The following is a 23,782-nucleotide window of genomic DNA, read 5'->3' on the forward strand; positions in this document are numbered from 1 at the left end:
ATTTCTCTTCATAATATTTTCCCTTTTATTTAATTAAATTTGTTGTTAATTTGTTCCAGATAATATGTAAACATGCAAAAATAAACCAACAAAAATAAGTGTTGATTAATAATCTAGTAGCATGATATTGAATGCTTCTTATAACCACGAAGTAACCATGAGACCAGAAATAACAGTGAAAGGTTTGGATTACATTCACATTATATTCTAGTTTGCTTAAGGTATAAGACATTAGGTCTAGGTGTATGTTTCTATTAGGTAAATATTTCTATAGAAATATAGATATTTTTTCAACAAACAAATATTATTGAGCGCCTACTGTGTGCCAGGCACTGTTCTACACCCTACCCCCCCAAAAAAACAGAGGCAGCAGAAACATTCTGAAAGAGGAAAACGGGCAGCTGAAGAAGGCTGAGGGAACTGAGAAGCTTGAGGTGATGGGGGGTGTCTCTTCCTTAGGCCCCCTCTTCTGCCTCCTCACCGAAATCCTCTCCTCTTCTGCGGTGCCATCCTGGTACTGCTGGCACTCAGAGACGAGGTCATTCATGTTGCTCTCTGCCTCGGTGAACTCCATCTCGTCCATGCCCTCACCTGTGGAGGAAAGCCTTTCTGCGGAACATGGCAGTAAACTGCTCAGAGATGCGCTTGAAGAGCTCCTGGATGGCTGTGCTGTTGCCAATGAAGGTGACTGCCATCTTGAGGCCACGAGGTGAGATGTCACAGACAGCTGTCTTGACATTGTTGGGGATCCATTCCACGAAGTAGCTGCTATTCTTGTTCTACACTTTGAGCATCTGCTCATCTACCTCCTTCATGGACATGTGGCCATGGAAGACGGCAGCCACAGTGAGGTACGGGCCATGGCGGGGGTCACAGGCAGCCATCATGTTCTTAGCATCGAAGACCTGCTGGGTGAGTTCAGGCACAGTGAGGGCCCGATACTGCTGGCTTCCATGGCTAGTGAGAGGGGCAAAGTCAGGCATGAAGAAGTGGAGACGTGGGAAGGGCACCATGTTGACTGCCAGCTTGCAGAGGTCAGCATTGAGCTGGCCTGGGAAGCAGAGGCAGGTGGTGACGCCGCTCATGGTGGCAGAGACGAGGTGGTTGAGGTCCCCGTAGGTTGGTGTGGTCAGCTTAAGGGTGAGGAAGCAGATGTCGTAAAGGGCCTCATTATCGATGCATTAGGTCTCAGTAGTCTCTACTAACTGATGGACAGAGAGGGTGGCATTCTAGGGCTCAACCACAGTGTCAGACACTTTGGGTGAAGGTACTACACTGATGCTGTCAGGATACTCTTCACGGATCTTGCTGATGAGCAGGTGCCCATTCCAGAGCCTGTGCCACCACCCAGGGAGTGGGTCAGCTGGAATCCTTGCAGGCAGTCACAGCTCTCCGCCTCCTTCCGCACCACATCAAGGACTGAGTCAACCAGCTCAGCCCCCTCCATGTAATGGCCCTTGGCCCATTGTTGCCTGCCCCAGACTGATCAAAAACAAAGTTGTCTGGTCTGAAAATTTTGCCAAAGGGTCCTCAGCGCACAGAGTCCATGGTGCCAGGTTCTAGATCCACCAAGATAGCGCAAGGAACATATTTGCCACGCGTGGCTTCATTGTAGTACACAGAGATGCGGTCCAACTGCAGGTCGCTGTCCCCCAACTGCAGGTACCGGTGGGGTCGCTGCCATGTTCATCGCTGATGACCTCCCAGAACTTAGCACCGATCTGATTGCCACAGCCTAGATGTGCATGATTTCCTTCACGGTTAAAAATTAATTTTTCTTTTTGCTCGCCTTAAGTTATATGCGGGGCAAGAGAATGTTAAAGGTTTTTTAGTTGTTTGTTTCCTTCCTGTGCGGTTCGTGGGCTGAAAGGATGCAACGCTCCCCGGAGGCCAGAGCAGGGAAGTCCGCACGCGATGGCAGGAAGATTCTCGAAATATAGATATTTTTTATACTCAAATACATACTCTTGAAAAAAGAAAAGATGTTCTAAATTACTTTAATTGAAAATACTTTTTGTATTAACCTGTAATTATTGTACTTACTATCAAGCATTTCTATACTGGACAACTGGCTCTCTAATTCTGTGTCAGGCTTCTCAATCACAAGACGTTCATGTGATTCTTCATGAGCTACATAAACAAATACATTCAGAGTACAAAACAGAAAATTAGTTCTCTTATAAAAAGCCTTTCAAATTTATAATCATTATACTTTGATCTAATAAGAAAATGAACATGAGAGGTTCAGTGGGCAAATATGAAACTTGTTTCATAAGTTTTAAAATCTGTCTTTCTTTCTCTCCTGCCACAGTGGGTCCCCTGCATTAGTTGCCCCCATAATTTGTGAGATATACAATGTGAAAAATACTAGTTATGAATGTCACACCCAGATGATTAGCTTGAATTTCTATCTCAACTTCTCTCTGGAATACTTGTACCTATCCCTACCTTTAATCAGAAGACAAATTCTTTGCATTCCTCACCACTATTGGAAAGTTAGTACTAGAGAGCTATTTAAGCAAACCAGGCAATTTAAGCAGTCCTTGAGGGGATTCCTATATCCTGATAAGGGACTACCATTATGAACACACAGTGTTTCCCTCATACTCTCATACTTACATTAACTGCTGATGTAGTCTTATCTTTTGCACAATTCATAGAACTCTTTAATAACAACATACTAAAGCTATATGCATCCAAACTATGCAATAAAAATTAAACAAATTATAGGAAAATTATAGTAGAAATTGTATCTCAAAATAAACTTTTCAGAGAAAATTACCATCATGAGAAATTCACAAGAAATTCATTTCATAGAAGGAGTAGAAAAATACACTCCATCTGATTTGCATATGTCAACACAGGAACACAGAAGAATCATGGGATGCAAAAGGTACTATGATACCAACTAAAGATCTGAACTCCAGGAACAGAATCCAAAGTTACTGAAGTGGTTAAAATGTCTGTTAAAAAAATCAAATAATCGGGCTGGGAGTTTGGCCTAGTGGTTGAGTGCTTGCCTAGCATGCACAAAGACCTGGCTTGGATTCCTCGGTACCACATACATAGAAAAAAGCCAGAAGTGGTGCTGAGGCTCGTGGTAGAGCTCCAGCCTTGAGAAAGTCCAAGGACAGTGCTCAGGCCCTCTGCTCAAGCCCAGGAGTGGCAAAAAAATTTCAAATAATCTGAAATGAGATGCAAAATGTGTGTGTGAAATGAATTTAGAAGATAATTTAGAAGATAATGAAGGCTACAAATGAGAAGCTTAACAAAGAAATGCAAATTTGCGGGGGGGAAAAGAGTCCAGTCAGGTATCTTTGGAAATAAGAGATCAATATATTGAGTATTAAAACTCATTTGAAACCTTTAAAATCACATTAGAGCAAATGAGAGACAGCACATCAAAGGTGGTGAACATCAATGAAATGTTAACACTTTTCAGTGATGACTCACACTCTTCATGCACTGAGCAGTCTACTAAAACTTATAAACTGTACCAATATGCTTCTGATAACTGTCTCTTTAGTTGTTGCTTCCAATTAATCATCAAATAGTAGTGGAGCTCTACCTCAAATGGTGGAGTACATTTTGAGCAAAAAGTTAAGGAACAGAACCTAAGCCCTAAGTATAGTTAGATAGTAGATAGACAGATAGATAGATAATAAAAAGCAACTAAAATATACCAATATATTAATAAAATCCAAATGCTTAAGCAAAATAGCCACAGAGAATTACAATGATAATAGAAAAGATATTAACTAGAACACAACTAAATGTATCAATAAAATCTAGACGTATAAACAACAAATACAAAACATAAATTTTATTTAATTTCTCTTTTTGTCTGTCATGGGGCTTGAACTCTGGGCCTGGGTGCTATCCCTTAGCTCTTCACTCTACCCCTGGAACCACAGTCCCACTTCCAATTTTCTAGTGATTAATTGGAGAAAAGTGTCTCAGGTTGTTTAGTGCCTGGGCTGGCTTTGAACTGGGATCATCAGATCTCAGCCTTCTGAGTAGCTAGTATTATAGGCTTGAGTCACCGTACCCAGCCACCAAATAGAAATTTTAAATATAATTGAAAACATTTTACCAATGATGGAACAAAGTCCTGAACTAAGATGAAGCTAATGTATGGTATTCAAATAGCTTACTGTGTAAATTCTCATTTCTGGTAGGTTCAGTTTCTCAGTCTTAAGATTGTGTTCTAGAAACTGACTCATTTTCTTGGGTGATTTAGTGTATACAAAAATTACTAAATTGAAAAATATCATGCTTCTTGATATGACAAGTAATTATTTGCTCTCATTTGTGTACAATGACAAAGGACAAGGACTGCAAAAACATCCAAGGATTATCTACTACATCAGACAGTAAACAACAGAGGAATTTGTAGGATTGGTTTATATAAAATTATATGGAGACAGATTTGCCAAAAAATAGTAATTAATCATATAAATATCAAGGGAAATATGTTTCCATTTCCATTATATCTTGTTATCTTATAGAGATCATATTATATCAAAATATAAAATTTCACAAAATATTTCTACACTAATATTCACCACCCTAGAGAATGAAGAGTTTCTGATAATTTTAACTTAAAGTAATTTTAAATATCTATATTAATTCACTTACCTTTGGAGCTATACACCTTAGAGGTGCTTCTTTTTGCTATTTTTATCATACTTCCTAGTTCTGAATCTTCAGTTTGAATTATAGGTGTTTCAAGAGACTCTTTAAAAGGAGATATTGTTTTTAAAAAGTTTATTTAGTATACTAAATAGAAAAAAGATTCATTTTAAAATACTTAGATTTAAATTTTAAAGCAAGCTTACTACAGCATTTTCTTTCATGTTTACATTGGTACAAGTAAATTGCCATAATGCTAAATCTAACATTAAAATTGCGAGAATTATTTGAAACTGTCTCCTTACCATAAGGCTTAATATTAAGGGAATATAACTGAAAAGTGCAATGTGTAATATGTTTCAATTGTCTAATAATGAAAAATGTATAAAATAGAAATAGTTATTTACAGAAGGAAGCTATACAAAAAAAAAGCCCTTTTCTTGGATACTTACCATAAAAGTAGGGAGAAGACATAGGAAATTCAATAGGAAGAGGTGCTGATAATATGCAACATCTCAAAATATAATTTTTACATATTTTTTACTTAAACAATGGAGGAGCAATTTCAAGTCTCATAGTAGAATTATAATTTAGAATTATAATTACTTGGAAACTATAAATGCAATTAAACTGAAGCAAATAAAAACAAATATTTATTCAAGTTACTAGTGAAGTCAAATTTAAGACATATTTTCAATCTTAGCCAAGAGTAAAATATTATATAATAATATATTAATACATAAAATACTATATATAATACAATTATAAAATCTTTGTGATGAGTTTAATTTTTTATTACATAGCAAAGAATATATATGTTTCAGTGTTCCACCAATTTCAAGTGACTGGAGAAATATACACACAAAGAGGAGGAGATATGTCCAAACCAAGAAGATATGGAGTACAATTAAATGAGTCTATAAGAATTTGTTTTTTAAATATAATTATAAATATTTCAAGCTAGACAAAAAGAGAGAACCAGGAAGTCCCACGAGCCAATTATCTAAAGAAATCCACAACAACAAACTCAAAAAGCAACGGAGAAGGACTCAAACCGGAAAAGAAATCCAGATAAAGCTCACATCCAACTTTCCCAAAGAATTCAGAATGCGAGGACCCCTCCCCCACCTCTCGCCCAAAGCCGCGGAAAGCCCCACCTGACCAAGCCATGAACAGCTGCTTGAGCGGGCACCGGCTACACGCGGGGAAAGCGGGGGCGGGCACCGGCTCTAACCCACGAAAACCAGCGGCAGTGGAGGGTGCCAGGCTGGGAGCCCAATGGCTGCAGAAACCAGCACAGAACCCGGCCAGCGAACGGCGGAAGCAGCAGAACCCAGACGCGGAACCAGACAGCAAGCAGAGGGACCCAGACGCAGAACACAGGCAGCAGAAGAGACCCAAGGGGAGTGAAAGACTCCCCACCACCGTGGAACACCCGCAGACGGACGCAGAGGCGTGAGTAATACAGCGCATCCCCAAACACATCGGGAAAGCAGAGCGGGTGCCAAGCAATAGAACTTAACTCAGACCCCAACACCCCGCCCCGAGAAAGACTGGCGGGAGCAGGGGGGCAAGGAATTTAGAATCCTGTCCCTCCCCTCAACAGCCCCCTCCCTCAGGCCATTGACTGGAGATTGACAGGCGGGCTACCCATAAGACCCAGCACCCCATCAAGGGAGGCGGGGCTGTCCCAACTCCCACCCGCCCAACAGGCTCAACCCCCAGCCCTCTAACTGGAGACTGACAAGCGGGCGGACCCTAAGACTCAGCACCCCACCAGGGGAGGCGAGGCTGTCCCAGCTCCCACCCGCCCACCAGGCTCCTCACCCAGGCCACTGGATCTGGAGAGTGGAGGGCTTTGAGACCCTGCCTTACAAAAGTGGGTAGGGAGTACGGGTAAATAGGAGCCAGCATCTGCCCCCCCTCAATTCTCGAGTGGGGCAACCTCCAGCTGGAAACCCTGAGCAAGACACCACCCCACCGAGGGCCGCCCCCACAGTCACAGACTCTGACAAAGCAGTGGAAACACAGCAGGGATCTGAAGGGCCAACCAGCAGCCAAGCTCCCCTTCTGAGAACCAAAAAGGCACAGCTCCACACTTGGAGACCACGCCCCCAGCTGGGCCCCGCCCCTGGGAACAGAGGGGCCTCCTGCTGGTCCTGCTGAGAGCTCCTGAAACTCTCAATCCCCAGACCCTTGGCTTGGGGCCGCCCCTGGAAGCAGCACAGGAAAACGTCCGCCAACCATGCTCAGACAGAAGCTCCCAGATCCATCCCATGGTCCACAGTGAGGCCACTGGTTGGGCTAAGAGCTAGTCGCGCAGCAACACATAAGTTTTATTCTAATACTTTCCAAATACTCTACCTACTTACCCCCTGACCTCTCTCATTCTATTTTTCTATCTCTGGAACTCTGCTCCTCTTTCAACCCTTATACTGCATGGATCTACACTTGATGGCTGTTGAGCAACATTGTATATCTAGGTGTTTAATTATCCTCTAGGCTCAGAGGGACTTAAAGACAATAGAGATTGGATTGAGAGGCTTATTGTTTTGAATATAAATTGCTTATCAGTGAAAAATTAGACTACTCGGTAACTGCACGAAAAGAAAGAGTGATAACACCAATCAAAACTCGTGAACATCTAGAGTCTGCCAGCTACAGAGGTCTAGGTTGGTTATATCTGAAAAACTATAATCGTGTTTAGTATTAATCTTGCTCCCATTTTCAAATGGGCAGAACAAGAAACTCAAGAAAAATGTCAAATCAAGAAACAACACCTCCCACCTCCCCCACCCAATGTAAACAGCCAATGGAACAGTCACTGGCAAACCTAGAGGAGAGTCTTCCAAGTGCTACACAAATGCAATTGATAAACATCATTAATGAAAAATGTGAAAATATAAAGAAAGAGATAAGGGAGGAAGCCATAGCTGAACAACAGGAAACCATAAACAAGGTGATAAGTGAAAAAGAAGGAGCCATAAAGGAAGCCATAATAAAGGCTGTTCAAAGAAAGATGGATGAATTCATAGAATCCACAAATAAAAAGGTGACCGAACTCCAGCAAATGTTCAAAGCAAATAAAGCTACTGAGCTAACCACTCAAATGGAAATCAAGGAGCTAAAGAAATCCATACATGATCTAAAAGAAGAGATGCAAGGCATCAAAAATGAGCAATTAGTAGCAAGGGAGATGAAAAATAAAGTAGATAGCTTTGATAGCAGGTTAGACAATGCAGAGGAGAGAATTTCCGGGGCTGAAGATAATTTAGTTATTATAGAGAAAGAACAGAAAATGAGTCAATCCAAATCTAGGAAAAATGAGAGAGCGCTTCAGGAGGTCCAAGATACAATTAGGAAGCCTAATTTAAGGCTAATTGGTATTGAGGAGGGTCTGGAGAAAGAGGTCAATGGTATTGGAAATATACTTCAGGGAATCATCTCAGAGAATTTCCCAAATATCCAGAAGGGCAGACCCATCCAGATACAAGAAGCTTTTAGAACCCCAAACAGACCTGACCAGAAAAGAACATCTCACCGCCACATCGTAATCCGAACTGGATCAGTAGAAACCAAAAAAAGGATCCTAAAGGCAGCCAGGGAAAAGGGTTCAGTAACCTATAAAGGAAAACCAATCAGAATAACCCCAGATTACTCAGCAGAGACCATGCAAGCAAGAAGTGACTGGAAGCATATATGTCATGCCCTTAAGTCAAATAACTACCAACCAAGAATACTGTACCCAGCTAAGCTCTCATTCATAAGTGAGGGAACAATAAAAACATTCCATTCCAGGAAAAAGCTGCAACAATATGTCGCAACAAAACCAACACTACAGAGAATTCTGCAAGATGTTCTATACATAGAAAACCAAAATAAATGCAATATAGGGAAAGAAATGGCACCTAAACAGCATACCACCTAAGGACCACAAGAACTGTCAAGACACAGGCCCAAATAAAAGCTTTTAAAAATGGTAGGACCTAATAAATATCTCTCAATCCTAACTCTCAATATCAATGGACTCAGCTCTCCAATTAAACGGCATAGGCTGTCTAGTTGGATCAAAAAGCAAGAGCCATCGTTCTGCTGTCTTCAAGAGACACATCTTACCCAAAAAAACAAGCATCTTTTGAAAGTGAGAGGTTGGAATAAACTCTATAAAGCTAACGGCCCCCATAAACAGGCTGGAGTTGCCATCCTCATATCAGATAAAATAGACTTCAAACCAAAATTAGTAAGAAAAGACAAAGAAGGTTACTACATACTACTGAAGGGATCTTTCCTCCAGGAAGACATAACGATCCTAAATATTTACACACCCAATCCCGGAGCTCCAAACTTAATCAAGCAAACTTTACTTGCACTGAAACCATACATAGATCGAAATACAGTGATTGTCGGTGACTTTAACACACCACTCTCACCTATGGACAGATCAACAAGGCAAAAACTCAACAGAGAAACCTTAGAACTGAACAGCTATATAGACCAACTAGATCTAACAGACATCTGCAGAATATTCCACCCAGCAACAACACAATATACGTTTTTCTCAGCAGCACATGGAACATTTTCCAAAATAGATCACATCTTAGGCCATAAAACAAACCTGGACAGATTCAGAAACACTGAAATTATTCCATGCACACTCTCAGACCACAAAGGCATCAAACTTGAACTGAACACACACCTCCACCAACGAAAACCCTGTAACTCATGGAGACTGAACAACACATTGTTGAACCACCAATGGGTCATTGAAGAGATCAGAACAGAAATCCAACAGTTTATGAAATTTAACAGTAAGGAGCACACAAAATACCAACTCCTTTGGGACACAGCAAAGGCAGTACTCAGAGGAAAATTATAGCGCTGAGTGCCTACAACAACAAGTTGGAAAAATTGCAAACCAACAAGTTAATGTCCCACCTTAAGCTCCTGGAAAAAGAGCAACAAACCAACCCTAATCCCAGTAGAAGAAAGCAAATAATTAAAATCAAAGCAGAATTAAAGGATTTGGAATCCAAAAAAATTATAGAAAGAATCAACAAAACAAGGAGTTGGTTCTTTGAAAGAATTAACAAAATTGACAAGCCCTTAGCAAATCTTACCAAAAAAAGAAGAGAGCATATCGAAATAAACAAAATCGCAGATGAAAATGGTAATATCACGACAGAAATTACCAAGATCCAGAATATCATGAGGGAATACTTCTCAAACCTTTATGCCAACAAATTTGAGAACCTAGATGAAATGGATGAATTCCTAGCCAATATTAACATACCCACACTGAACCAAGAAGAACTAAGCCAACTCAACAGGCCTATTTCAAGCTCTGAAATAGAAATGGCAATTAGAGAACTTCCACCTAAGAAAAGCCCAGGGCCAGATGGATTCACAGCTGAATTCTATAAGGTCTTCAAAGCAGAGCTCACACCAATACTCCTCAAGCTCTTCAACGAAATTGAAAATGAAGGTTCCTTACCAAACTCATTCTATGAAGCCAGTATAACCCTCATCCCCAAACCAGACAGAGATTCATCAAAGAAAGAGAACTATAGACCTATATCTTTAATGAACATCGATGCAAAACTTCTCAACAAAATACTGGCCAACCGTCTACAACAACTCATCAAAAAAATTATACACTATGATCAAACTGGATTCATCACAGGGAGGCAAAGCTGGTTCAACATACGCAAATCAATTAATATAATTCAACACATCAACAGGAGCAAAGACAAAAATCACATGATTGTCTTAATAGACGCGGAAAAGGCATTTGACAAGATCCAACACCCCTTCATGTTAAAAGCTCTGGAGAAACTAGGAATCCATGGAACATTCCTCAATGTAATAAAGGCTGTGTATGAGAAACCTACTGCTAGTATTACACTTAATGGTGAAAATCTAAAGCCATTCCCTCTAAAATCAGGAACGAGACAAGGATGCCCACTCTCTCCACTACTCTTTAACATAGTACTAGAATTCCTAGCCAGTGCAATAAGGCAAGAAGCAAGCATAAAGGGGATCCAAGTAGGGAAAGAGGAAATAAAACTATCCCTCTTTGCAGATTACATGATTCTGTATTTAAAGAATCCTATAGACTCTACTCCCAAGCTCCTTGAGCTGATCCAAAGCTTTGGAAGAGTAGCAACCCTCAAAAATCAACTGCCTTCCTTTATGCCAACAGTGAGAGGAACGAGGCAATAATCAGGAAAGAAACTCCTTTCACAATAGCCTCAAAGAAAATAAAGTACCTAGGAATTAGCTTAACTAAGAATGTAAAGGACCTTTTTGACCAAAACTTCAAAATCCTAAAAAAGGAAATTAAAGCAGAACTAAGGAAATGGAAAAACCTCCCATGCTCCTGGATTGGAAGAATCAACATTGTGAAAATGACAATCTTGCCAAGAGCTATCTACAAATTCAATGCAATACCCATCAACATCCCAATGTCATTCTTTAAAGAAATAGAAGAGGCAATCCAAAATTTCATATGGAATAATAAAAGACCCCGTATAGCAAAAACACTTCTTAGCAGAAAGAACAGCGCTGGAGGAATTTCAATTCCAAACTTTAGACTCTATTACAGAGCTATAATTCTCAAAACAGCTTGGTACTGGCACAGGAACAGGCCTGAAGACCAATGGAATAGAACTGAGGACCCAGATATTAAACCACAGACCTATGGCCACCTAATCTTTGACAAGGGAGCCAAAAAAATAGAATGGAAGAAAGACAGCCTCTTCAACAAGTTGTGCTGGCAGAACTGGTTAAGCACCTGCAGAAAACTAAAGCTGGATCCTTCTTTGTCACCTTGCACTAGAATTAACTCCAAATGGATCAAAGACCTGGAGGTAAAAGCTGACACACTGAAAACTCTACAGCAAGGAATAGGAGATACACTAGGCCTCCTTGGCACAGGTCGAAACTTTCTTAATAAGGACCAAGAATCACAACAAATCAGAGAAAGGCTGGATAAGTGGGACTGCATTAAACTGCAGAGCTTTTGTATGGCAAAGGACATAGCTAGTAAACTAATCAGGAAACCTACAGAGTGGGAGAAGATCTTCACCAACCAAACAACGGACAAAGGCCTCATATCTAAAATATATCAACAACTCAAAAAATTGAATCACTCCAAAACTAACCTCCAAAGTAACAACCATCCCATTAAAAAATGGGCCAAAGACTTAAAGAGAGTCTTCTCTGAAGAAGAAACAAAAATGGCCTATAGACACATGAAGAAATGCTCAACATCTCTGGTCATAAAAGAAATGCAAATCAAAACAACTCTAAGATTCCACCTCACTCCAGCTAGAATGGCCAGGATTAGGAAAACGAATGACAACAGATGCTGGAGGGGATGTGGCCAGGAGGGATCACTACTACACTGTTGGTGGGAGTGCAAACTCGTCCAACCACTATGGAAAGCAGTGTGGCAGTGCCTCAAAAGGCGAAACATAGAACTCCCCTATGACCCAGCAATTCCACTACTTGGCATTTACCCAACCATCCAGAAACAAGGACATACTAAATCCACTAGCACAACAATGTTCATTGCAGCACTATTCACCATAGCAAAGATATGGAACCAACCTAGATGTCCCTCAGTTGATGAGTGGATCAACAAGTTGTGGTATATGTACACAATGGAATTCTATGCTGCTGTCAGAAAGAATGACATCGCCCCATTTGTTAGGAAATGGAAAGACTTAGAAAAAATCATATTAAGTGAAGTAAGCCAGACTCAAAGGAACTTAGGCTCAATGGTTTCCCTCATTCGTTATAATCAGTAGAAACCTTGGGCTCTACTAGCAGAGATTTGCAATAGAGCAAAATCTTGATACATAAGGACATATAATGTGAAGCTAATTAAAAGGACCTCCAGGATAGTGAAACAAAAGCCATATAATGAATGATTGTTGTCCTTAATGTACTATGTTGTCTCTCATCTCCTTTGCTGTCCCTTGTTATCTCATATTGGTATAGTATCTCACTTTGTTATCTAATATATTGAATTTATTTGTATTTGGATATTTGAAATTTGATAGGGAAGGCGGGAAAACCAAGACGGGTGGGGGGTGTGGGGGGGAGAGAAATGGGTACCAAGACATGTGAAAGGGTATCAATGTATGTGAATTAACGCACCTTCTATCTGGCAAATATCATGTAACCCTTTTACTAATTACAATAAAAAAAAGAAAAAAAATATTTCAAGCTATCTTAACAGTATTTAATTTAGCTAATGGATGAAATGACATATATAATAAATAACAAAAGATTTAAACACTTCAAGTGCAAAAAATGCATTCCAAAGTGATCAGTGAGTCAGAGAAAACCTCACTTGAAGCACTGGAAATTAAACACACCAGCTCAAAACCCATATGCAGCATTATTTACCATTGCTAAGATATGGAATCAACCTTGATTCCTAGATGACCCTCAGTAGATGATTGGATCAAGTTGAGGTGGTAATTATATACAATGGAATTCTATGCTGCCATCAAAAAACATGATATTGCCACGTTCATAAGGAAATATAAAAACTTAGAAAAATCATAGTAAGTGAAGTAAGCTAGACCCAAAGAAACATAGGCTCCATGGTTTCTAGGATTTTCATAGCAGAGGATCACAATAGCTCAATAGCTATGTACACACAATCATATAGGATGATGCTAAGCAAAATGAACTCTAGGATATGGAAACAAGAGGTTTTTCTTTGTGTTTTTTTTTAAACTATGTGAAGTTATTTTTATTTTTTAACTTTTCCCCTTTTGCTACCTGTTGTAATATATATATATATTTGAAATATGTCTCTATATGTCTATAGACATATTTCAAATATATATATATATATATATTAATTAGGAAAGGGAAAGAGAAATTCAAGATGAAGAGACAAAGGACAAAGGGTGACCCAATATAACAGTGATAATCACAAGACAATTTTTGGAAATGAACTTTACAACTTGCGGGTGATGGTGGGAGGAGGGAAAGTGGGAGAGAAACATGGGAGATAACACTGTTCAGGAAGAAATGTACTATCTTATGTACATAAATGTAACCCTTCTGTACATAAACCACACAATACAATTAAATTTAAAGCAAAGCCCATAAGATGCAATTAAAGCAAGGCTTAGAAAAACATATGTGGATAAAAAGTCTATATTAAAAGATTGAAAGAGACCACAAGAAGAAAAATTGAACTTCCACAATATCCAAGATAAATTTAACTTCCATTTTAATACCCAAGAAACAAATATACTTTAAATAATAAAAGGCAGTAAACAAGAGAAAATTAGATACATTGCAAGCAAATGCCAATTAGAATGTAAAAAATAAATTAATAAATAGGAAAATAATAAAAATTTCAGAATCCCCACAATGGTACATTGTTCAAAAATGGTACATTTTGTTTAATAACAAAAACTAGTCAATAGATCCCGCCATACCACTTCTGGGCATCTATCCTAAACATTATGACCCAAAATATTACAAGGACACCTGCTCAGCTATGTTCGTCTCTGCACTATTCACAATAGCCAGGTGATGGAAATAATGCAGATGCCCTACTGCAGATGAATGGATACAGAAAATGTGGTATATATATACAATGGAATTCTACATAGCCAACAGACAAGATAAAATAATGGCATTCACAGGGAAGTGGATGAATCTAGAGTGAATCATGTTGAGTGAGACAAGTCAAGACCTAAGGAACAAAAGGTGCATGGTATCCTTAATATTAAATCCAAAGAGTACAAGAGCGAGGACTCAATAACTGCATACCCAAAGCTATGGACATGGTAATGGAAATATAAACGTAACTATATAGACATAAAAACCTATGACTCTATAGACATGTTTTATTTCTTAAATTAATATGTGTCTATGACATACAAACCCTTAGCCTAACTTTGATTAAGTTCTAAATTCTAAGTCCCAGTGATTGTAAATAGAGATTCCCTCTTGTTTGTTAAACTTGTCATTTAAAAAATGATGTAAAAATCAACATTAATAAATTCTTTAAAAAAACTAGTCAATAAGTTAGTGTACTACATAGGACTATAAAGTTCCTTATGCTTCTTGCCCCCCCCAAAAAAAAACCAATCCCAAACATCCCATCTGTTTCAGCAGATGGAACAAATAGATAAAACCAAATTCTTCACTAACAAAAAGCACTCAAAACATGAGACACAGAAGAAAATGTGAACTGAGGATCACAGTTCAAAGCCAGCCCAGGTACTCTAGAACCTGAGACTCTTGTTTCCAATTAACCTGTAGAAAACCAGAAGTGGTGCTGTGCCTTGAGTAGGGCAGTAGCCTTGACCTGAAGAGCTCAAGTACGGCTCTTAAGCCCAGAATTCAAGTCCCATGATCACCAACAAATAGTTAATTTTTAAAGGCTGACCGATAACATGATACTTAATAAAGCATTCCCTACCGGGATAAATGTAATAAAAATTTTTTTCTAGTCAAGGAATTTTGGGCAAGAAAAATAAGAGACTAAGAAAAATAAAGCAATCTCAATTTAGAAATACTATGTACAGAAATCTTAAGAAAAGTGCATACACATGCTTACAACATACAGACAAACATGCTTATGCATACACATAGGATAATCAATTAAAATAAATGAATGGTATTTCCTTCAAAGAATTTGAGGAACATTTGTAAACTAGTACATGTATGAATCATAAAAATTCACCTTAATATTTGGGGAACACATTATTTAGTATTATATAATTATTAATTAAAATATAGCATGTAATAAAATTATGCTTCAATGCCAGAATTTACTAACAAGTAAATCTATTCACCTTAATCCATTAGAAAACACAATTTAAAAAAGTATTTAAAAGATGAGATATAGTTTACATTTCAGATTGAGATTTTACTACATAGTTCAGCATAAGCAGTATATTGTTTTATGGTTTTTTTGTTGCCAGTCCTGGGCTTGAGCTCAGGGCCTGAGCACTGTCCTTGGACTTTCTCAAGGATACAGCTCTACCACTGGAGCCTCAGCACCACTTCCAGCTTTTTTCTATGTATGTGGTACCAAGGAATCGAACCCGGGTCTTCATGCATGCTAGGCAAGCACTTTAACCACTAGGCCAAACTCCCGGCCCAACAGTATATTGTTTTATGAATTAATATTTTAAATTCATTTAAGTTAACGTTAAAACAAAGTAACAGGTTATTACTATTCAGTGTTTGAGTTTCATTTGTAAGCCATGGGATGATAGGATATGTTTTATTTATTTGTTGGTTCATTTATTTATCTATGACTCATTGTCTTATGCTTCTGCTTGGCTTTTTTGCTAACTGCTATTTTTCTGTCATTGGGTCACAGCTGTAGTTTCAGCTTTTCAGTCATTAATTGGATATGAAAGGCTCATAAAGAAAAACCTGTTTTTTTTTCTTTCCTTTATTTTGCCAGTCATGGGTCTTGAACTCAGGGCCTGGGCACTCTCCTTGGACACGTTTTGCTCAAGCCTAGCACTCTGCCACTTGAGCCACAGCACAATTTTCTGTTTTATTCTGTGTATGTGGTTTGGGGGAATCAAACCCAGGGTTTCATGCATGAGAGGTGAGCACACTACTGCTAGGCCATGCTCCCAGCTTAAACATGGTTTTTCTTTAAACCACATGCTCAGATTTTTTTCAGTCCTGAGTAGCTAAAATTACAGTCACGAGCCACCAGCACCTGCCAAAAGGGTACATTTTAGACATTTCTCTATAACATTCAGAGTGCATAATAGTAAGGCCAAAATATATACAAATTCCATGCTTTTCCCCTGGCATACTTTAGTACAATACTGTTTCTTATTCTTCTTATGTTTTTGGATGTAAATTCAAAAATACATAAACAAAAATACTAACATCTTAAAACTTGGTAAGAATCAAAACAACTGATGTATCTAACATCACTTGCCCGTAACACAATAAAGAATATACTCATTCTCATTTCATCTTTCACTGAACTGTATTTTTTTATCTCAACACATACTGAGTTTTTACTCTGAGTTTTGTGATAAAAATGTTTGTCATATTTACTATGATTTTAAATAAGTATCATTGCTATATTTAATTACTTGAATGTTCTTATGTAGTTTGGTGACCTTCTTAGGCTTAAACAAGTAATTTGCTGAAAATATTACAAATAATATAATGCACTGAAGATGTAGGACATTGGAAAGATGATTGTTTTCTATGTGTGAAGTCCTAGTTTCCAATACCTCAAAATATTTAAGTTGAATATTATACATTAAATATAAACAATTGCTAATATTCAAAACTAGCACTTAATTCACTATAACATATTCACTTATAACAAGGCTATTATTAAATATCATTCTGTTCTTAATAACATTTGTAACAAAAAACTGTCATGAAAGATTGTATATTTATGAAGATAATTGTGGTTTTGACAGATTTATAGGACTTGATTCCTTAACAAGCTTAAGCTTAACTCAATCATTTAAATCATTTAAATATACTTCTATTTAGATCTTATAAATGAACAGAATGTAACTGTGGTTAGTAAACAGCTATTATTTTTAAGTAATTAAGACACATAATATATATCTGTGACTGTAAGTATGTACAGCTATGTCCAGACTGTATCTAATATATTTCAAGCATTTTAAAAATTAAAATGGTATTGCTATAAAATATGTAATATGTTAATATCTAATGTGCTAATATCTAACATCTAATGTATTCTTTTGGCTAAATTTCACAACATCTGAAACCTTTGACATTTGGAAACAGTACACTTTTGGTATTTCTGTTGTATGGAATCAGTACCATTCAGATGAAAATAAAAATCTATGCCATTTCAGAAGATGCAATGTTACATTAAATTTATTGAACATGAATTAATTGTCAAATGAATTTAACATAGTTGTCAGCATACTTCTTATCTAATTGACAACTACATTTTTTGGTTATGCAAAATTTTTTTCTTTCATTTTCTTATACCAAGGTAATCCAAAAATCATTCAGATTTCATTTTATACAACAAAAAATCTTTTTCACCTTCAACGATTTCTTCCATTGGGGAACTCTGGATTTCACTCATTCTTCGAAAGCTTTCTGATTCATCACCCTTAATGACAAAAGTTGTAATAAGTTAACTACACATTACGTATCAAAAAAGTGTAATTTCCTTATTTTAGCAAGAAGCCTAGCTTTTTAGTCTTATGTACAATCTCATTGCAAAAACACTTATACAAAATCTCCTGAATGCATCAAATTAATATAAATATTTAATATACTGTATTTGAAAATGTGCTTGTTAACACTGAAGAATAAAAAGGGAGATCAATGAGTCTTGTGATTCTAAACAGCTCCCAAATAAATCATGGTAATGATGATTGATTAATATATTTGTTTACATTTATATTTTGTCTGTTTCAATCTTTAGACAAGGTAATGCCTTATGAAGTCTTTTTGAAAACACAACTTCTGTGATAAAAATGCACAGAGTTTATATGCTATTGTTACATAGCCTGTTTAAAAATTATTTTTTCAGTATTTTTGCCCAAAGAATTTCCTAACAAAAGATTTGGGTGAGTAAATTCTTATGTTTGTAAACTTTTAAGTATATAAAATTATGTTTTAAGTATTTAAAACTATCTCAATATGAATCTGTTTTTAAAATCAACTTAATATGTAACTATTTTAATAAATGAGCCTAAAATTTAAACAAAGCAATTTATATCCAGGGATCATATACTTTTGATTTTATCATTAGATTATAATATAAATCACAATTTTTGCCATTATCAATGAGAAATTTTTATAACTCTTATATTTCAAAATATTGCTTTTGTTTAATAAGAAAATTAAGAGGGAAACAGATGAAATAAAAATATACTAGTTTAATTAGCAATTATTCAAAGTATTAAGAGTTTATTAATTCAAATTAAGTATCTTTCACTTTATTATACTGTATCACACCTGTGCAATTTCTTCAGTAAGAAGTGGAAGTGAGGTTAATGATGTTGCTGTCCCCTGAGATGATGTTGCAGCTGGTAGTAAATCTTGACTTTCTTTGCGATATAAGACTATTATATGTGTCTGTGATGAAGATGTGTGGAGTAGGTCTTCACCATCTGCATCAAAATCTGGACTTTCCCAAATAGTTGATACTTCTTGAGACTTGGATAACAATGAAAAATCTGAAATAGCAGAGGTAGGCCTGTATTCCTGTGAGCTTTAGAATTACAAAATACTTGGTATTAGGCTACATGAAAATTATTTTTTTGCATTTTAAAATCATTTTCATAATTGGAAAAATGTTGATTAGCAATTATAATTAGCTGTTAAATAACAGAAATACAAATGTGAAAGGAAACTTGGACAATTAATTGTAGACACTAAAACAACTTCTGGGATTTAAAATATACAAATAGCCATAATTGTTTAAAAATATACCAACACAGTTGTGTTATATCACAGAACACATAAGATTTAGCAAAAGGAACATAGGTTGTGATTTATTTAGATTATTTCACCCCATTTTAAACAGAATACATTTTTTAAATGGTTCCATAATACTTTAGCATCAAAATATTACTCTACAGGTTCTGACCTTTCTTTAAGAAAGGAAATGTATATTTTCCATCAGTTGACAAAGGGTTAATTTACCAGATGCCATAACTAAAGTGATCATATGTCATGGTGCATCTACAGTTCCATTTTATACTTGTCCCAACATTTTAAGTTAGATGACACTGAAATAGTTAAAGTCTTTACGTTACATATAACATTTAAACTTTAATTCAGATGTACTCACTACCTTACAAATTTAACTGTAACCCCTCTATACATCACCCTGATAAATTAAATTTAAAGAAAATCTTACTCATCCTAATACTCATTTGTCTAATAAATTTTTTGTACAAAGAGCTTGGTGTTCCTACATCTAATCAGTTAATGCTTCAACTGATATAAATTAAAGAAGGCTTATATCAGTTTCTACATTCTTTTAATTTAGCTCTCACAGGAGCTAAATCTTCAAAGGTAAATATTGCTACAAATCTTACAATTGTTAGTTTAGAATGGATTTCAAGTATAGGAGTTGGAATTACAAAAAGAGAAGTAAAATGGTAGTATTCCTGAGAATAAATGTGGTTAGTGGCTAAATAAATACATGCATATTACATATAATTATATATCAATTTTATATATATAATTGACAACACATTTGTAGTGCAGCTATGATGTAGATTTTGATATTAAACAGAATAACCATTCTTCTAAATCATTAAAAATAATACTTCACGTTAAAAATGACTTTATTCTAGCAATTTCAACTTAAGATATCTTATTATCAATTCTAGTGTTCTCCTACATATCCTTTTTTTCCTGCCCTGGGGCTTGAACTCTGAGCCTGAGTGATGTTCCTGAACCTTCTGTGTTCAAAGCTAGAAGTTTATCACTTGAGCCACTGCTCCACTTTCTGCTTTTTGTGGTTAGTTGGAAATAAGTTTTTCAAGAACTTTCTGGAATTGTCTGTCTTGGAGCTGAGATTTGCAGACCTTAGCCTCTTAAGTAGCTATGATTACAGATGTGAGCGACCAGACCCCAGCTTCCCTAAACAGATTTTTAAAAACACATCTTGGAAGAACACTACTGTCAATTATTTTTGCCTGTATGTGCCAATAATAGAGCTTGAATTAAGGGCCTTGACAATATCCCTATGCTTTTTTTCCCTTTTTTCATATTTTTATTGTAATTAATAGAAGGGTTACATTATATTCACCAGATAGAAGGTACATTACTTCACAAATATTGACACCCTTTCTTATGTCATGGTCCCCATTTCTCTCCCTTCCTCCTCTCGCACAACTTGATTTCCCCCTGCCCTCTCCTATTTCAAATAACCAGTTAAGCATATATAAAATACATCAGATAACAGGGTGAGTAGTTAAAATCAAACTACCAAATAGACATAAAATAATTGAAGTGCTTCGAGTCATTGCTACCTACTCACAATATGTGAGCAAGCTGTGACTCGAATTAACATCCCCATTCTTAAATTCAAAGTAATTTTAAAACTATAAGTAGTCTTCTGATTTAATTTAGCGATAAATGCAAATTTTAGTAGTGTATACATACATTTATATTTTCACGGAATACTTTATTTTAAATAAAAACATTTAAGATTGCCTACTGACCATACAATCAAGACAAGAAAACCACTAGAAACATAGACAAATTTCTCTCCCAAGAAGCATTTTTAAATTTTTACTCTCTTCTCTCTATGTAAAAATCTTTAATTTGGTTTTCATAACATCATTTTGAAAAATAAAGTTAGGAAATACTTAGAAAATCACTTTATAACAGAATATTTTTTGCACTTATTGACACACTGTCTCTGCTAATTTTACAAAACCCAAAGTAACTAACCCTCTCTCTGTCTGTCCTTTTTATTTCAGTATCGGTACAACAGGTAGAAAGATTTCAGAATCAAACCCCATTCAGGTTCTTAGAAACCTTAATAGAGACATTTGCTAAAAAATGGCTTACAGCCCAATCTTTGGGGCAAGAGATATGAAAAGTATGTTTTCCCAAGAAAATAATACACTTTATTTTCAGGTATAACTGGAAAGACCAGAACATATGATATAAAAAGCTTACATTTGTGCTGCTGTATCATATACAAAGGAATATGGTGGCTGTGAGTTTATGTAAATCCCAAACTTATGAACAGGAAATGTGTACAGTGCATGATAGGTTAGGTTTTCTTTGTTGTTGTCCAACGTAGGTCCTTTGGAGAGAAAAAAAAAAGATCACAGTGCTGACCAGGTAACTCAATAGGTTAAGTCAAGTTAACTGTTGAGAGATAATAGGCATCTTATTTTATGGCATCTTCTCTCATGGAGTTCTTAGCACTTCACGCAGCTCCTCCTTCCCCCACTTGTAGAGCTGTTATGTGTAGTTCACCAGCCGACTATATTTAACTTGCCTACTGAGGTGGACTACTGGCCAGGGGAAGGGCCAATGGTAAGAGAAAGGTACAATTCCTTGGACATTCTTTTCAAAGTACTGAAATGGCCTGTACCACCACACTCTGGCCAGGAGGTTCATCCGGGAAGCTTCCTTTAGCACTTGCTGATTGGCCATTGTGTGATACCACCAGAAGAGTCTCGTAGTGATGTAATATGCCACCACCACGTCCACAGTGTAGTGGTCATGCGCTAAGAGAATACCGAAGATCCCAACGACACTAAGAAGCCAGCAAATTCAGTGGTATCACCAGAGTCGTCGAGGGGAATACTCTTTGATAAATAGGTAGGTGAGTGTAAGCATGACTGTGTGGCCACTGTACAGATAGTCCCCTCACATGTTGTGATAGCCAGTGATAGATAAGCCTCCTCCAGGAATGAGTTTCATTATTCTCCGCACTTGGGCTTCCCAGTCTCCAAAGAGCTTTGGCGAACAGTTGAAATGCATACCAGGTACTGGGAGTGTAGTTACATACATTGTAATACACCGATACAGGTACAGGGTGCCAACTATGCAGAAAAACCTTCTGCTGATAATAGACTTGTATTTTAAGAGTAGCCACTAAATCAGCCAGAGTCCTACAAGGATCGTGCCATTAATTTCGCAAATAGAAAAGGCCCACTGCACCCGGTTAAAATGGTCAAAAAATGTGTCCGGTAGTGGAGGCTGCACCTCCTTAGGAGGCACTCGTTCATGGACGACCGAGATCATCACTGTGGTGAGAGCAAAACAGGAAAGTGCATAAAGAAAGGTCAGAAAAGTCTTGTCCACTCCATGCGGTATTGCGAGCGCTCCGGTTTCGGCATGGGGATCTTGATCATCTCTTTACTGTACCCATTTGGCATCCCATTGGGTTTAATCTTAATGCTGAAGCTGCCGTCAGGGGTGCTCCATTTTCAGGCTTTCTATCATGTCCAAGAGCCGCTGTCTGTTTTCAGAAGAGACTCGGCACAATGGGGTTTTTTTTGAAGTCTTCTTGAGTTAAGTTGATCAAGTCCTGGCCTGTGAAGTGTTCCAGAGGGTCACAATATTCTGGCATAGCATTCACCAACCACCAGTCTGTCACCTTCTTGGGTGACCAATAAATCATTTCCTTCATGGTACTGGCCCAATCTTCTCTCTGTGGTCAGCAGTCACTGTTCCTACAGGGCAGGGCACTATCCTTTCTTGGCTGGTTCATGTTGTTAAGCCTCATGAACAGAGACTCGTTTGGCAAGATGGTCAGGGCAATTTTTAAACACCTCATGTAGCTGTCCAGGGTTCCTGAGTACCCAAGCATTAATTCACCTCCTTTCAACAGGCTTCTTCCTTGTGCAGTCTCTCCTCCACAGTCCAGCAGCCACTGGTCCAAGCCGCTGGCCCTGAGCCCTGGGCCCCTGGCCGCTGATGGGCGCTGTGCCCGGACCCGCGGGTCTCTCTGCCGAGCTCTCCCTTCCAGTCCTCCCGGCTCCTTGGAGTGATTCAATTTTTTGAGCTGTTGATATATTTTAGATATGAGACCTTTGTCTGTTGTATGGTTAGTGAAGATCTTCTCCCAATCTGTAGGCTTTCTAGTTAATTTGGTAACTATGTCCTTTGCCATACAGAAGCTCTGCAGTTTAATGGAGTCCCACTTACCCAGTCTTTCTCTGATTTGTTGTGTTTCTTGGTCCTTATTAAGAAAGTTTCAACCTGTGCCAAGGAGAACCAGAGTATCTCCAATTCCTTTTTGTAAAGTTTTCAGTGTATCTGCTTTTGCCTCCAGGTCTTTGATCCATTTGGAGTTAATCCTAGTGCAGGGTGACAAAGGAGGATCCAACTTTAGTTTTATTCAGGAGCATAACCAGTTCTGCCAGCAACATTTGTTGAAGAGGCTATCTTTCTTCCATTCTATTTTTTTGGCTCCCTTATCGAAGATTAGGTGACCATAGGTCTATGGGTTAATGCCTGGGTCCTCAGTTCTATTCCATTGGTCTTCAGGCCTGTAATTGTGCCAGTACCAGGCTGTTTTGGTCACTATAGGTCTGTAATAGAGTCTAAAGTTTGGTATTGAAATTCCTCCTGCGCTCTTCCTCTGCTATACGGGGTCTTTTATTGATCCGTATGAAGTTTTGGATTGCTTCTTCTATTTATTCAAAGA

At 37.5% G+C, this 23,782-nt stretch overlaps 1 protein-coding gene and 2 pseudogenes across 1 annotated transcript in view; all 3 read right to left on the reverse strand.

Moving 5' to 3' along the window:
* The window catches only part of LOC150058669 (coiled-coil domain-containing protein 7-like), a 263,512-nt gene that overhangs the window by 128,605 nt on the left and 111,125 nt on the right, over positions 1-23,782 (reverse strand). The window contains exons 18-21 of the mRNA XM_090339663.1: positions 18,610-18,865; positions 17,686-17,755; positions 4,639-4,737; positions 2,044-2,130 (exon numbers count right to left, since the gene is read on the reverse strand). Of these exons, the coding sequence (XP_090195789.1) occupies positions 2,044-2,130; positions 4,639-4,737; positions 17,686-17,755; positions 18,610-18,865 (512 nt within the window). The remainder of the gene's footprint in view (positions 1-2,043; positions 2,131-4,638; positions 4,738-17,685; positions 17,756-18,609; positions 18,866-23,782) is intronic.
* Positions 456-1,563, reverse strand: LOC150058671 (tubulin beta chain pseudogene; annotated as a pseudogene).
* Positions 21,586-22,762, reverse strand: LOC150058672 (phosphatidylcholine:ceramide cholinephosphotransferase 1 pseudogene; annotated as a pseudogene).

Source organism: Megascapheus bottae, chromosome 9, assembly GCF_031878675.1.
Source record: "Megascapheus bottae isolate mThoBot1 chromosome 9, mThoBot2.hap1, whole genome shotgun sequence".
NCBI lineage: Eukaryota > Metazoa > Chordata > Mammalia > Rodentia > Geomyidae > Megascapheus > Megascapheus bottae.